Here is a 14,325-nt window from a genome sequence, read left to right as displayed (position 1 = left end):
GGGGGGGGAATCAAAGGCTATGCTCCTTGTAAAAAGGTTGCTAATTTAGATGACAAATGATGCAGTGCAGTGCCTGGCTTTGAGCGAAGGCTTGGGTAGGGAGGGCCAATGCACTGGAGGATCCTGCATAGACGGAGGATATGTGCATGGATTTCTTTTGACAGAGGGAAATCAGAAGTCTTTCCTCAGACCCCCACCCCCAAGCCAAGAAGGTGGTCAGTAGCACACATGCACTGGGGATGCAAAAAGAGGAGGTCACAGGGCCAGGAGGGGGCTAGTGGAAGGAGGCCAGAAACAGGAGGTACCCGAAGGAGAGGTGAGGTGGAGAAGAGATGAGTAAAAATGGCATGAAGGAAAAGCGGGCTGGTCCCTAGCCCACTCAGCTCCTTGGCTGGCCCCACTGGAGTTCAGCAGTGAGGGTCTCGCCCTGTGTTGCTGTTCTGCATCACAGCAGTTCAGACCCACACTCAACACACTTTAGACACACGTGATCCAACACAGCAGAACATTTATTAGCAAAAATAATTTATTCCATTAACACAAGCAGCCACCACGTGCAGAGACCCCAGCTCCTTCTGCCGCAGCAGCCTGGCACCGGGAACAGAGCACAAACTAACCACCACTTTGAAAGTAAAGAAAATGAAACCAAACCAACCTCTTGTGACAACTAAAGAGAAATGTTTCTCCTCCTCCCATCCTGGAGCAGAGTGTTCCACAGACCTCAGCCTGGGATCAACACACTGAGCTAAAGGTCTGGGTTGGGGCAAGCCGCTCTGCCCCTTACAGCAGACTGGCTGAGATAGATAATGATGCAGCACCCCCTCCCTTCCCAAAAGAATCTGTTCTCTCCAGTGACACACACAGACCTATAATGCCAGGCAACATGGAAGGGCATGCGTGACCCCATCATGTGATGTCAGAATTCCTTTGAATGGCTATTTTCCATCCACAGACACCAGCTCATCAAGGACCAGGCATGCAGCAAGCCACTCCAGGTGCCAGGCCGGTTCAGATGGTTGAGGGATGCCCATTAGTAGCTCTGAGTGGGCTAGCATAGCTCCTCATGGGCACAGTCCTGGGAGGCTCAGATACATTCCAAACCCCTCCAAAATCCAGCAGCCCAGCAAGCCGGTCCCCCAGCTCCATCCTGTAGATGGCAAAAGGAAGGTAACAGTGAAAATCAGGGAGGAATCCACAGGTGATCTCAGAGCCAATGTTTTGTAGCTCAGGAGTCCAGATTTTTTTAAAAGGCACATTTCAGAAAGGAGCAAAGAACTTATCTATCCCACTCTGGGCTTTAGAAACATCCTGGCAGGCTTAGGTCAGATCCATCAGGACAGCACAAGCCCAGGGAAGAGAGAGACACAGGAGCCTCACCACTTCCAGAAGCAAGTCCAGGCTACACTGGAAGAAGCAGAGGATCAGGGCAGGAGATGTTCTCAAGCACCAAGTGGGGGATGGGGAGAGTGATCATAGGTTGCTCCCCCCCTCAAATTCCAGTGCAGTCCCCATTTCCAGGCACCAGTCCCTCCCCTGCTCCTCCCCAGTTTTGGGATGCAAAAAGAAACAAACAAAAAAAAAGGGGGGGGGGGTGGGAATGATAAAAACCTAGCTCTTGTCCACAGGAGGGCAGGCTGGCTGTCAGCCATCGCTGCTGTAGGAGCCCCACCAGTGGCGGTGTGAGTACAGATTGGCCGCTAGCATTTTTACAGCTATCTGACCTGGGCTAGATGCCACAGTGGCAGAAGCACAGGCAGCCAATCTACACTGGCTTTCCGGCTGGCGATGGAGCACAAAACCACAGCACAGATAAGGCCTTAGAGCAAACCCAGGTCTGCAAAGGTGACCAGTGATTTCAGATGCTAAACTGGACATGCCTTGAAAGGGGCTGGATTTTCAGCCTGTGATAGTCAGGCCCTTTCGAGGCCTCTCAAGCAGGCTGAACAAAATCCCTGGTCACTTTTGAAAAGCTTGGTCCTAACTTGTAACTAGTTGGATGCACCCTTTGCAGAAAGCCTACGGGTACCTGGGGTTACTTGGATGGTACCAGGAGCTATGTTCAGAACAATCAAAAAGAAATGCTCCTTCACCCACTGTGCAGCCAGCTTCTGGATCCCACCAGCCCAAAGGTCATTTGCACAGTGCTAGACAGTCCCTGCCCTGAAGACCTCACTCAAAACAATGCACAAACCAAAGGACAGGGGATGGGAAGCCACAAAGAGCTGGCAAATGACTGGGGATAAGTTAAGCGACTCTTGATTTGTATTAGGATTCCCTTTCCTCAGTTCAATGGTGACTCCAGTACAATGGGTTTCATAGAAAGGTTGAACAAAGTGACAAGCATTTGCAGGCCGGTGAGGTGCGCCAACACCAAGGATCAGAGATCAGATGCTCCGGGCTGATGGTGCTCACTATACAAGGACATGGGCGGGGATATTCCCAGTACTGAACAAGCACCCAGGTGCATCTGGGAAACTTGTGTCCAATTCTGGGTGCTGGGATTGCGAGACCGAAACACAGCACCCAAATGTGGAGCCGGGAACCCTAATAAACAGAGTGGGGTAATGGAGCAGCACAGGACTATGGCTTTTTATTGTACAAGGGTCATTTGGCTCTAAGGCTGGCCCCACCCAGGGTGCCAAAAGGAAGAGTTCCAGTTTCATAAACACTATAATATGGGTGGAGGGAGGGGACTGGCAAAGCTCCCCACCTCCTCCCACTTCTAATGTTAAAGCATGAGGATGGCAGCAAATCTGCCTGCCAGACTTTCAGAGAGATGACCCGTTGGCCCGAGCACGTCCCCAGCAGGTGAAACACAGCGCAGGCTGACACAGCACCCTGCCAGCACTAATACCCTCCTCTCCCACACCCATACTCAGGAGAAGGCTGGGGACAGCCTCAACCACATGACAGGCCAAGGTGGCACAGAATTAGATGCTCCAGCAGAACGGTCTGTGGTCAGACCAAGGGTCCATGTCCTTTCCCACCCACCTCTGTGCCCATGCGTGCTCTGGGCTGCAGGGAGGCTGGATGTAACAGCTGTTCTCAGTTAACTCAGCAACTCCTCCCCTGCGAGCCCTGAACTTCAGAAGCCAGAGGCCAGTTGGTGAGCCTGAGCCCTGTGGCCATTTCTCTCTGTCTCTCTCACGAATGCAGAGCCAGCATAGGAGGAACCCAAGAGTGTGGAGCAGGTGGTATTTCAAGACAGGATTGAGATGCATTAGGCTAAGAAGCGCAGTGGCTCGTGACACAAATAGTACTTGGGGCGGGGGGGAGTGTTACAGGTCAGGATTAAGGTGAACTGGCTTAACTCTGGCTACACAGCTTCCTCAGCACCTGTCTGTGTTATGCATATCTCCAGCCAGTGGCACCGCAGTCCCTTATTTGTGGGGAGTGTCACCTACACCGAGCATAGGCACTTGGGGCTGGATTCCCCTTCACCACGGTGCAGCAGGAAACAGTACCAGGGCATGCAGCTGTGCTACTCCCTCTGCTAGTCTTGCACCCCTGGGCCCTCACTGCTCCTGGAACTTAAGGGGCAACCTCTGACAGATCAGGTTTTCACTCTTTCTCTGCCCTCCCGCTACAACTCAGGATGAGAACTTGCAGAGCAGGACTGACACACAGGTGGGAAAGCCCACCTACTGCAGTGGCGATGGGTGTGCAAGCTCTCACAGCATCCCCTAACCCTGACCACATCTAGAGGCAAGTGATGAGCATCGCATCTGAGCCCATTCAACCCTTTCCTTCTCTGCTGAGAGCACTAAAGGTGCAGTTACTGCTGGGGGCTTTCTGTGGCGGGGATCCCGCTGCGCTAGGAGCTGCACTCAACCCCTCCCATGGAACAGCTGCCAGACGGCAATCGCCACTGAGCCGAGATGGACTAGAGATGGGGGCAGAGGCTGTGCAGTACCCCTACGCCATCCTGTCCCCCTACTCAGTGGTACCAGTTAGTCTGTCTGACCGGTGGGAATTTGAAAAGGAGTCTGATCTAACTCTTGGCTCAACCGATTGCAAAACACAAAAGCATTAGTGACCCCACAGCGATCTGATCCTTCCACTGCCCAACGCCTATATTAACTAAGCCTGGCTGTCCCAATTCCCCCTCCTCCCCCGCCCCAGCTCTAGTGGTTTAACCCTAAAGGGCTAGATCTACATGGGGAAAACTGAGAGCGCAGCTGGAGCTGTAGTGCAGGCCTGGTGTGCGCTGAAGAGGTTTTGAAACCAGTTCAGCAAGAACAGGTCTGGCCATCTTCTAAGCTGCAGCTCTAGCTCGCTTTCAGAGGGGTGGTAAGTTCCGCCCAGGGCAGATAAATCAGCAGAGAGAGACATGACTGATCAAAGGCAAACTGCTCACAGCCCCAGACCAGAAAGGAGGCCCCCCAGTCCTTATTAATGGCTGAGCTACTGTAAACAGGGAGGCAGCTAGAATTCCCCCTACCTCTCCCAGTTCGCTCCGTCCTCCAGCCTCCACCCCAACCCAAGAGCGGCTGCGCCCGAGGTCTCGGAGGAGCTCAGGTGGCTTGGAAAGGCTCTTGGATCCCCCTGAAGAACACCCTGCCACATCTATCTGATGGGCAGCCTCATGTCCGTGCAGCCAGCAGTGGCGAGATCCAGAAGCCGTCCAGCTGCACCCACTGCCCTAGCAACCCTGGTGGAGAAAATCAGACGCTTCTCCAGCCACAGAGCCCCGGAAGGAATTGTTCACACTTGACCTGTACCATCACCCCTCACCCTGCCGGCGCCCCCGCCAGCCTCAAGCTGTGGGGAAGCCGGGGCGGCCCTTGCGGTGCCTCGTGCGCATGCGGAAGAAGGCGTACATGCCCAGCAGGCACATGGAGGAGAGGAAGTATAGGACGATGCACAGGCTGACGTCCAGGCGGGAGAAGCCCACTCCCAGCATGCGGAACCAATGGTTCCTCCTCAGGGCGTCCCCTTCATCCTCCTCCAGGGCCCCGATGAGCCGCTTGGAGCCCAGCCCCCGCCGGCTCAAGCGCTCCCAGGTCGCGGTGTAGTCCAAGTCCTGGTGGCTGTTGCCTGCCAGCAGCAGTGGGATGGTGTCCCTCTTGCTCAGCCGCCACCGCTTGTTGGCCGCCACAGCCGCAGCCTTCAGGGCTTTGCTCTTGTAGTGCAGCTCACTGAAGGAGTCCAGGTCCACAATGTCCTCCTCCAGCTCCTGCGTCTTGGGGTTCATCCGGACGATGCTTGGTTTCCGTGGCCCCGAGGAGCCTCGTCTCTCCGAGCCACCCACCTCCATTCCCACCCCTGCGGCCTCTGGTTCCCCTGGTCTCCTTTCTTCCCCCTCTTCCCCCTCGTCCCCATTCCCTCCCTTCTCTTCCCCCTCGTCCCCATTCCCTCCCCTCTCTTCCCCCTCCCCCTCTTCCCCATTCCCTCCCCTCTCTTCCCCCTCCCCCTCTTCCCCATTCCCTCCCCTCTCTTCCCCCTCCCCCTCTTCCCCCTCCCCCTCGTCCCCATTCCCTCCCCTCTCTTCCCCCTCCCCCTCGTCCCCATTCCCTCCCCTCTCTTCCCCCTCCCCCTCTTCCCCATTCCCTCCCCTCTCTCCCCCTCCCCCTCTTCCCCATTCCCTCCCCTCTCTTCCCCCTCCCCCTCTTCCCCATTCCCTCCCCTCTCTTCCCCCTCCCCCTCTTCCCCATTCCCTCCTCTCTCTTCCCCCTCCCCCTCTTCCCTCTCACCCACCTCCCCTCGCTCTTCCCCCTCACCCATGGCCCTCTCTCCAGCTCCCTCCTTTGCCTCCCGGCTGCGCCTGACCACCAGCGCCATCTCAGGCTCCATGTAGTCCAAGATGATGTTGGCCGGGGAGAAGTGGGCCTTGAGGAAGCGCAGCACGGCTGCCTCGTCCCACACGTGGTGCCTGTTGACCACGCCGTGACACAGAGGGCACAGGTCCGGGGGAGGCCACTGCAGCTTGGGGAATTCAGGGTCCTCCGTCTCAGTACCTGGATAAGTCAGATGGAACAAAGGCCTCAGACACAGTCCCACCAGGGGCTCCAGCAGCAGGACGGTCCCAGTACAACAACCACAGCATTTAACACCCTCCCCATAAGCCCCGAAGGAAAGGGAGTAGCCTTTGTGCCTTACGGATCTTACAGACACACCCCAAACCTGCCCAAAGCCCTCCAGCCTTAGCCTGCTTGCCCCTTGCTAGTGTGAGACTCCCAGCAAGAGGTGCAGTTCCAGAGGGGTCTGCACATCACCCTGACTTGGAGGTCATGCACAAATTGCCTGCAGGAGCAGCTCCGCTTGCTCACTCACCCTTCAGCCATCCTGGGGGTCAGGGAGCAGGCGTGTAAAAACCCCCAGCCTACCCTAGTGCCACGAACAGGCTCTTGTAGCTGAGAGCTGCAGCCCCTGGAAACTTGGGAGTCTCCTCTCTGCCCCCTTGTCCCGCAAATGACCAACCGGAGCAGGGACAGTCATCCCACAATGGGACGAATGCTGGCAGGTTCCCCCAGGCTTCAATGGGGTCTGCCCTCTCCCTGGCAGAGAGTCCCTGGGTGTCAGCTCGGGCCACATGCTTGGGCCACGGAGGTTCCAGGTGAATGCTGTGAGCTGAAGTGGAGGGTGCTATGCCCCCCTGCCAGGGGAGGCTGCACCGACAAGCAGGAAGTCATTCCCCGCTTCTTTCCCCTGCCAGGCCACTCTTGCTCCCTCTTCCTTCTCAGCTGCCAGCTGCTTTTGTCCCAGCTCCCCTGAATTTTGCTCTACTGGGGGAGGGGAAGCATCTGCACACGAATGGAGCATTTGGAGAATCATCTCCGGAGGAGGGTCCTCCCAGGGCACGTGGCAGCTTTTAAAGCCCCCTGTGGGAAGCCGGATAAGATTTAACTGCTTCTCTAGGGTGGTCTCTGGCTCAGCACCACCAGCTGCCTGTTCCCTTCACTTCGGGGGTCTGCGATCCCTCCCCACGACCTTCCACCAGACCCCTGCCAGGCTGCAGAGTTAACCTGTGGCTGCCTGCCTCCTGCTTTCAAAGGAGAAATGAATGAACAAAGCCAGCCAGTGTCGTGCAGGCAGAGCGCTCTCACAGCTCCCCGTGCCCCAGGCTTCGCCCTTCAGCCCAGCTTCCCCTGTGGTTATCAGCCTGTGAGGAGAGACGCCCCCTCACTGCGCAACGGTAGCAGGGCAAAAACGGCGTTATCGGGGAGCTGAGTCAGCCCGGCCTGTGCTTTACAAGCCAAGGGACCAGCCGGCTCACAAGGTTCATCTCAAATTCCAACCCCCACTGCATTCAGCTGTCCCCATGACCCTGTCCCACATCCCTCCTCAGATATGGCCAGAGGGTCTGGACCCCCTGCTAAATTCTCCCTTGGGAGCCTCGCACCCCTCCTTCCTTGGCCAACGTCAGCCTCGCCAGCAGGACCCTCCCTTACCTGCCAGTCGAGCGTTGACCCTGTTGTGTCTTGACCAAAGCCAGAGGGCTGCCTTGTCCACGCTTCTCACTTTGTCCATGGACTCCGCTGCCATGCCCTCAAAGTGCCGAGCGCACTCCCGGCAGCCAAAGAAGGATCGGATGTAGCCGCGCATAGCGCCAAGGACCTCGAGCGGGCCTGGAGGGGGAGGTGAGACAGCTCAGCTGAGGAAACCCTGGCACGCTTGGCTGGGGAAGAGAGGCACTGCGCCCACCAGATTCTTGCCAGAGTGCTAGCAATCCAAGGTCCACGGGACCAGCCAGCTCAGGATCACAGCACCACGGAGCAGGGGGCCTCAGCTACACTGAGAGGGCTGTGTGGGGCCCAGCAGGGGATTTTCAGTGGAGTGAGACATGCTTAGAGCATTCAGCCCCACCTGCACTGGGAGGTACTGGCACAGCACCATGGGACACCACGGCACCATGAGCCAGGCTGGGCAAGGGGATCCTGAGGGAGACCAGCAGAGACGCCAAAGGCTGGCTCTGCAATCAGACTTGTATGTCCTGTTTAAGACACATCCCCTGTGACCCAGCAGGCCCTGGAGCTAGTGTTCAGCTGTCACTAGAGAGCCATACTACAGAAGAGCTAGATACTATTATTGCTAGCTGTTGTCTGGTGCTCCCTGAGCCAGAGGAGCTGGCTGAGCTGAAACAGCAGCGCACTTGGCCCTGGAGCAGGAGAGCATGCCGTGCACAGCTGATTGATGATAAGGTGCTAAGATTCCACAAGGGAGCACGGCCCCCTTAGCCGGCTGGGAAGCTGAGCGCTCTGACCCACGCATGGGAGAAGCGGCAGCCAGCCACCCGACATGAGTGCAGCAGAAGGTTCCTGCTGGGGGGATCCAGCAAGCCACAAGATACAGGCTTTAGATACAGGTGCTAGGCATGCAAGGTGGCGTGAGAGGAGATTGGGGCATTACAATGGGCCATCTAGTCTGGGTCTTATCGATGTCCTGGCTACAGGGGACGGACAGAAGGGCTTTCCCAACCAGGGAGTGCAACCCTTCTAAAACCCCAGGACTGCCTTCAGCTTTCTGGCCTAAGCCTACCTACCCTCTCCCCATCCCATTTCCCATGGAGCAGCAGCTCCCGGAAATTCCGAGCTACGGCCAAGGGGAGCTATCATGGTGGTTCCCACACCCCTTTCTCTATGGTCAAGAGCTAGATCATCCGGCACGTTCAGAGTGGGACATACACAGGGTCACCTGTTTACCTGTGCCCAGCCTGCGGTACCTAGTCGCCTGCACTGTCAGGAGGTGGAAGAGGGTCCAGAGGGAGCAGGGATAGCCTCGGAAATTAGGTTTGCTTCCCTGGCAACCCACCCACGTCACGTTGTTTGACAGCACTTCTGGGGCTTGACCCTGATGGGGAGAGAAACAGGCAGACAAAGAGTAAACCTCAGGGCTAACGCGGGAGGGCAGGGGAGGGAGAGCAGAAGGGGACTGAGAGAAAAGGATAGGGGAAAGCAGACACGTGCACATGCCGCAGGGCTAAAGGGAATCATCTCTAAGTGACCCACCTCTTCTCTGTTGGTCAAGACCTGCTCCAAGGCACTGTAGGGAATCCTTGATTCTCTCATGCTCCTCAGCCACCTGTCCACAGAGCGCAGGAAGTTCTGGACAAATGGGCGGCCAGGAAAATACTGCGGCAAGAACAGAGAGAGGAGGAAATACATTTAATGACAAAAGCCTTGCTACCCATTATGGCTGACGTGAACCCAGGCGCGAGAGACATTCCTGCTTTGATTCCAAGGGACATTTTGAGACCTTTACTGAGCATGCAGGCTAATAGGACACAAATCATCCTACAGTGATAAAGTCAGGTTTTTAGCAATACTATCATGTTCCCATATGCTCTTTGCTAGCCTCTCCCAGGTGGGAAATGGGGTGAGACCTGGATTGTGGACAATTCTCGGCGACTGCAATGCCAGCCTCTCCCAGCAGGAGTCACTACAGGGAACGGTGCAGGCGCACTGCTTGTGGGGAATTCACAGCTACGCTAGTCTCAGGCTGTACAGCTTGGTATGAAGCCTCCCCCCGCAACAATCCAAGCAGCCAGCACTGGGAAGCCCTTTCATTTGTATTCAAGCTGCCACCATTGTGAATAAGACAGCTCTGTGGGCCAACAGCCAAGATCCAAATCTCGATCGTAACTCCAAATAGTCTCCGAGGAACACGAAAAGCTACTTTGACAATAAGTCAACACAAATCCGATTAGTATCAGCACTTTAAAACCGCAAGCGCTTCAGGGAGGGGGGAGCGAGTGATGGGGAGGGAGGGTGGGGAGACCCACCTCAGGGGCAAACACAAAGAGAGGAGACAGTGTAGGTGTGTAAAACCAGGAGCGGGGGACCCAGGAAAGTGCAGGGGGAATGAAAGAAAAAGGGTCTAGCCTCCATGGACACCCTGTTATGCTAGACAATAAATAAACACAGGGAACTGACGTTTCCGCTGGGGAGCCCCACCCCCAATCTCCTTTCAAAGGCTCCTGTGGGATACTGGAGATTTGGGGTGAAATTTAGCAGGTGACCTGTTCTAAAATAAAGGCTTCTCTCCCCGCAGGCTTACACGTCTTTGGGAAACGCGAGATTTAAGGATCAGAGTCTGGACATGCAGAGAAGGCAAATTCCCTGCAACTGTCAGGAATGTGGGAATCCTGGTGACATTGCTCCGTCTAGTGGCCTAAATCTGAAACAACACCTTGCACTGAGCACAGAACTGTTTCCTCTAGACTATGGTACACACCCAGAGAGATTGCAAGAGAATCATTCCCCTCCCCATCTATACCTCCACACACACCCATTCCCTTCCCCCCCACCCCACCCCCCATTCCCCTCCCTACTCACACACCCATTCCCCTTCCCTTGCACCCACACTCCATTCCATCCACACACACACGCGCCCCATTCCCCTCCCCATGCACCCACCCACACTCCATTCCTCTCCCCATCCACATCCGCATCCCATTCCATCCACACACACACACACCAATTCCCCTTCCCATCTATACCTCTCACACACACTCCTCTGCCCCTCCCCACCCACACCCCATCTACATCCACCCCATTCCCATCTCCCATCCCCCACCCCCAACATCTCTGAGCTTTGCAGGGAGGTAGGGAGGGAGGTTGGTGAACTGGGTTCCTTGTGCTATTTCAGTCTTGGACTCTGTTCCCTGCATCTGAACAGCTTTGTCTCCTAATCTGGAGCTGACATTACCAGAGCTGTCCGACACCAAATGCATTTCACAGTATAGACTGGTCCCCTGAAGCTTTCAGAGCTTGGGGGACAGCTGTAGAAATCCCCCCACCCCCGACACACACACACACAGCCACCCTTCAGCTGTCTGAGGGTTGAACACAGCCTGCACTCTCCTGGGGGATTTTGAATGGGAAGGTGGCAGGGTGGGGTATTCGTTTAACGAAACCTTCCGTGCTCAGGAAAGTGAGGGAGATTGAGAGCAACAGCTAAAGCCAGGCGGCAAGCAAGCTAGGTGTTAAGCAGACTTCAGCACAGCCATGCCATAGCACCTCAGGCCTGGTGCTATGGCATGGCCACTGGCTATTTTCATCCTGCCCTCCTTACACACTCCTTCCAATGCACCTCAGTCCTGCCCTGCACCATCCCCTGCTAGTCTAACTTCTGGTCCCTTCACAGGCACAGCCTGCCAGTTTTGTTAATCAGGCAGCAGTTGGGCAATTAGGGAAAAAGTAATAAGGGTCTAAGCTGAGAACCCAAGACTCATTGCACTAGTGACCCATATTTAGATTAATAGATTTTAAGGCAAGAAGGGACCATTACAACCATTTATCTGACCTCCTGCATAACGCTGGCCACAGAACCACACCCAGTAATCTCTGCATCAAGCCCAGAACTTGAGTTTGAGCTAGAGCATTTCCTTTAGAAACACATCCAGTCTCGATTTAAAGGCTTCAAAGTGATGGAGAATCTACCCTGTTTCCAGATAAGATGTTCCAATGGTGAATCACCCTCATTTCCAGTCTGCATGTGTTTAGTTTCTGACCATTGGATCTCGTCATTCCCTTTTCTGCTTCATTAAAGAACCGTCTATGATCAGAAATGTCTTCCTCAGATAGGCACTGACTCCGGTGCTGGAGCACCCATGGGGAAAAAATGGTGGATGCTGAGCACTCACTGGCAGCCCCCCTACCAGCACCTCCCCCAGTGCCTCCTGCCTGCCAGGGGGCCCTGCCAATCAATGCTTCCCCCTCCCTTCCGGTGCAGAGAACAGATCAGCTGTTTCGTGGCATCAGGAGGTGCTGGGGGGAGGAGTGAGGGCACAGAGCACTCAGGGGAGGAACTGGGTGGGGCAGGAAGAGGCAGGGAAGAGGAGGGGCAGGGGTGGAAAGAAGCAGGGTGGGGATGGGGCCTTGTGGGAAGGGGTGGAGTGGGGGCAGGGCATGGGCAGAGCCAGGGGGAGCATCCCCAAGCAGATTAGAAACTTGGTGCCTATGCTTCCTCATCTTTTAGACCAGGGGAGGGCAAACCACAGCCCAGATTCAGATCATCAGGGCTTGCAATCCGGCTCGCGGGATTGCCAGCTCCGTGGTGCAGCGGGACTAAGGCAGGCTTCCTGCCTGCCCTGCTCCATGCCACTCCCAGAAACAGCCGGCACCACGTCCCTGTGGCCCCTGGGTTGGGGGGAAGAGGGGGAGAGAAGGGTTCTGTGCGCTGCCATCGCCTGCAGGCACCGTCCCCTGCAGCTCCCATTGGCCAGGAACAGGGAACTGCAGCCAATGGGAGCTTTGGGGGTGGTACCGCAGGCAAGGGCAGCACATGACAGACATGCTGGCCATGTCCAGAAGTGGCGTGGGGCCAGGGCAGTCAGGGAACCTGCTTTAGCCCTGCTGCACGCTGCTGCCACTCAGGAACCACTCGAGATAAGTGGCGCTGGGCCGCACCCCAACCCCCTGCCTTGAGCCCCCTCCCGCACTCCGCACCCCCTCCTGCACCTCAACTCTCTGCCCCAGTCCTACATTCATGGCCCTGCATGCAATTTCCCCACCCGGATGTGGCCCTCGGGCCAAAAAGTTTGCCCACCCCTGTTTTAGACCATGATCAAGTTACCTCTCAGCCCTCTCATGAAGAAACTAAGACTGAGCTTACACCTCTCACTATAAGGCATGCCTTCTAGACCCTGAATTATTCTGGCAACTATTTTCAGAACCCTTTCCAGTTTTTCAAATCAAACCCAAGTTTCCAAAGGAAACGGGCTCATGTGCAAGCCCAAGGAGCCCAGACGGAGATTGCACATTTAGAAGAGGTCCTTAGTGGTCCCTTGCTACAACAATCGCATTGCATCCCACGTGAGGAGAGTTCTTTCATCCTGTGGAAGAGGATTTCCAAAGGTAAGTTCTGGAGGATTGTATAGGAGACAATATACGGCCATCAAGCCACATATCTGCCATAGCAAAGCAGAGGTGCCCACGATATTTCAAAGCCGCTCACTGCAGAGGGCATTGCTGTGTGTGTATTTACCGATGCAGCCAATGCAGATGCTTGAGGTAGAGATGGGAGCAGGAGGAAAGAACTTGCATCAAGGTGGGTGGGGAGAAGAACCAGCCACAGAAGTGCCATCTTGCTGGAGGTTCAGAGGGAAGTGGCTATGGTGAATGGCTGAGCATGGGTGGATGGGGTTTCCAAAGGCGTGGTTCATGTCCAGGGTCAATGCGATTGGCCACGTCACCAGCGAAGGTTTGGGAAGGGCACATATAATTTTCATGCCCAGCCCAGGGGACGATGCAATTCCTATTTTCCATTTATCTAAACAAAGGCCCCATATTCACAACCAGGGCTCAAGCGGAGTTAGGGACTAGGGCCAAGCAGCCATAACCGAGGGGATTTGTTAATGTTTGGCTGAAGCAGAGCTGCGCTCGAGCCATCCAGGGTATCGTCACAAGGGCTGCTACACAGGCTGGAATGTGGGATATGCAAACAGCATGGAGACAAGTTTCCCTGGAGCCCTGTTCAAGCAGAGCTCATGAGGGGACATGCCCAGCTTTTTTCGCTACGGGATTCATTACCAGCCTGCCGCTCCTCCAATCCATCCGAAGGGGAGGCCCAGTGACAGCCACAGTGGCAAGTGAGGCCCTAGCAAAAGCCCCGCATCTGCTTTCAGCATGAGGGGGCTACGGACCGCCCAGGCCTTGCCTGGCTGATGACTCCTTAGCGCTCACCTTGGCCAGCACTGCCACAAAGTCTTTCAGGGCCCTCATGCGCTCTCCGGTTAGGACAGAGAACCGGCCCACCTCTACCCGCAGGGCATAGTGCAGCGCAGACTCCAGGTCAGCCATGTACACCTTCGAGCTGGAGAATGGGGACGAAAAACAAGGCGTTAACAACCGGCTGAGCCTGCCTGCAGAAAGGAGTCCTTCGCCCCTGCTCCAGTGAGGGACCTCAACTGTATCCCCCCAGGATCCACCTGGGAGGAGGAGATCTCTCATTACAGCTGCGAGTCCGGGCCCCTTCTCCCACAAGGGGATGACAGAATTCAGTCATGACCGGCCTCAGCTCTGCTGAACGGGGTATGCATCCAAGAGCAAGTTCCAGAGCAGAAGGTCCCTCTGGAGAAAGCCCCAGCCCCCACCCTTTCAAACCAGGGGGCCGTCAGCTCCATTGATCACCCCTGTAATGTAAGGGAAGGTGAGGATGACAATCTAGGATTTCATAGGCTAATGCCTGAAGGTCCACTCATAAAAGGCAGCCAGTGCAGGCCATGGGAGCACAGCTGCTTCACACACCCTTGGGACCCAGCATTAATAAGCAGCAGGCCCATCCCATGCTAACTTCAGTGTCTGAATGGTGCCACCCCACACAGAGCACAGCGTGTGGATCTCACCGCCAACAGACAACAGCGCAGAAAAGCACAGGAAAGGC

At 55.8% G+C, this 14,325-nt stretch overlaps 1 protein-coding gene across 1 annotated transcript in view; it reads right to left on the bottom strand.

Moving 5' to 3' along the window:
• Positions 1-491: 491 nt before the first annotated feature.
• QSOX1 (quiescin sulfhydryl oxidase 1) overlaps positions 492-14,325 on the bottom strand; it is a 38,728-nt gene continuing 24,894 nt past the window's right edge. Inside the window, exons 8-13 of the mRNA XM_043491302.1 lie at positions 13,626-13,755; positions 8,949-9,071; positions 8,643-8,790; positions 7,392-7,568; positions 5,698-5,957; positions 492-5,329 (exon numbers count right to left, since the gene is read on the bottom strand). Coding sequence (XP_043347237.1) covers positions 4,757-5,329; positions 5,698-5,957; positions 7,392-7,568; positions 8,643-8,790; positions 8,949-9,071; positions 13,626-13,755 — 1,411 coding nt within the window. The 3' untranslated portion in view covers positions 492-4,756. The remainder of the gene's footprint in view (positions 5,330-5,697; positions 5,958-7,391; positions 7,569-8,642; positions 8,791-8,948; positions 9,072-13,625; positions 13,756-14,325) is intronic.

This window comes from Dermochelys coriacea, chromosome 8 (assembly GCF_009764565.3).
Source record: "Dermochelys coriacea isolate rDerCor1 chromosome 8, rDerCor1.pri.v4, whole genome shotgun sequence".
NCBI classification, from domain to species: domain Eukaryota; kingdom Metazoa; phylum Chordata; order Testudines; family Dermochelyidae; genus Dermochelys; species Dermochelys coriacea.
This window is presented reverse-complemented; position numbering and strand designations above follow the sequence as displayed.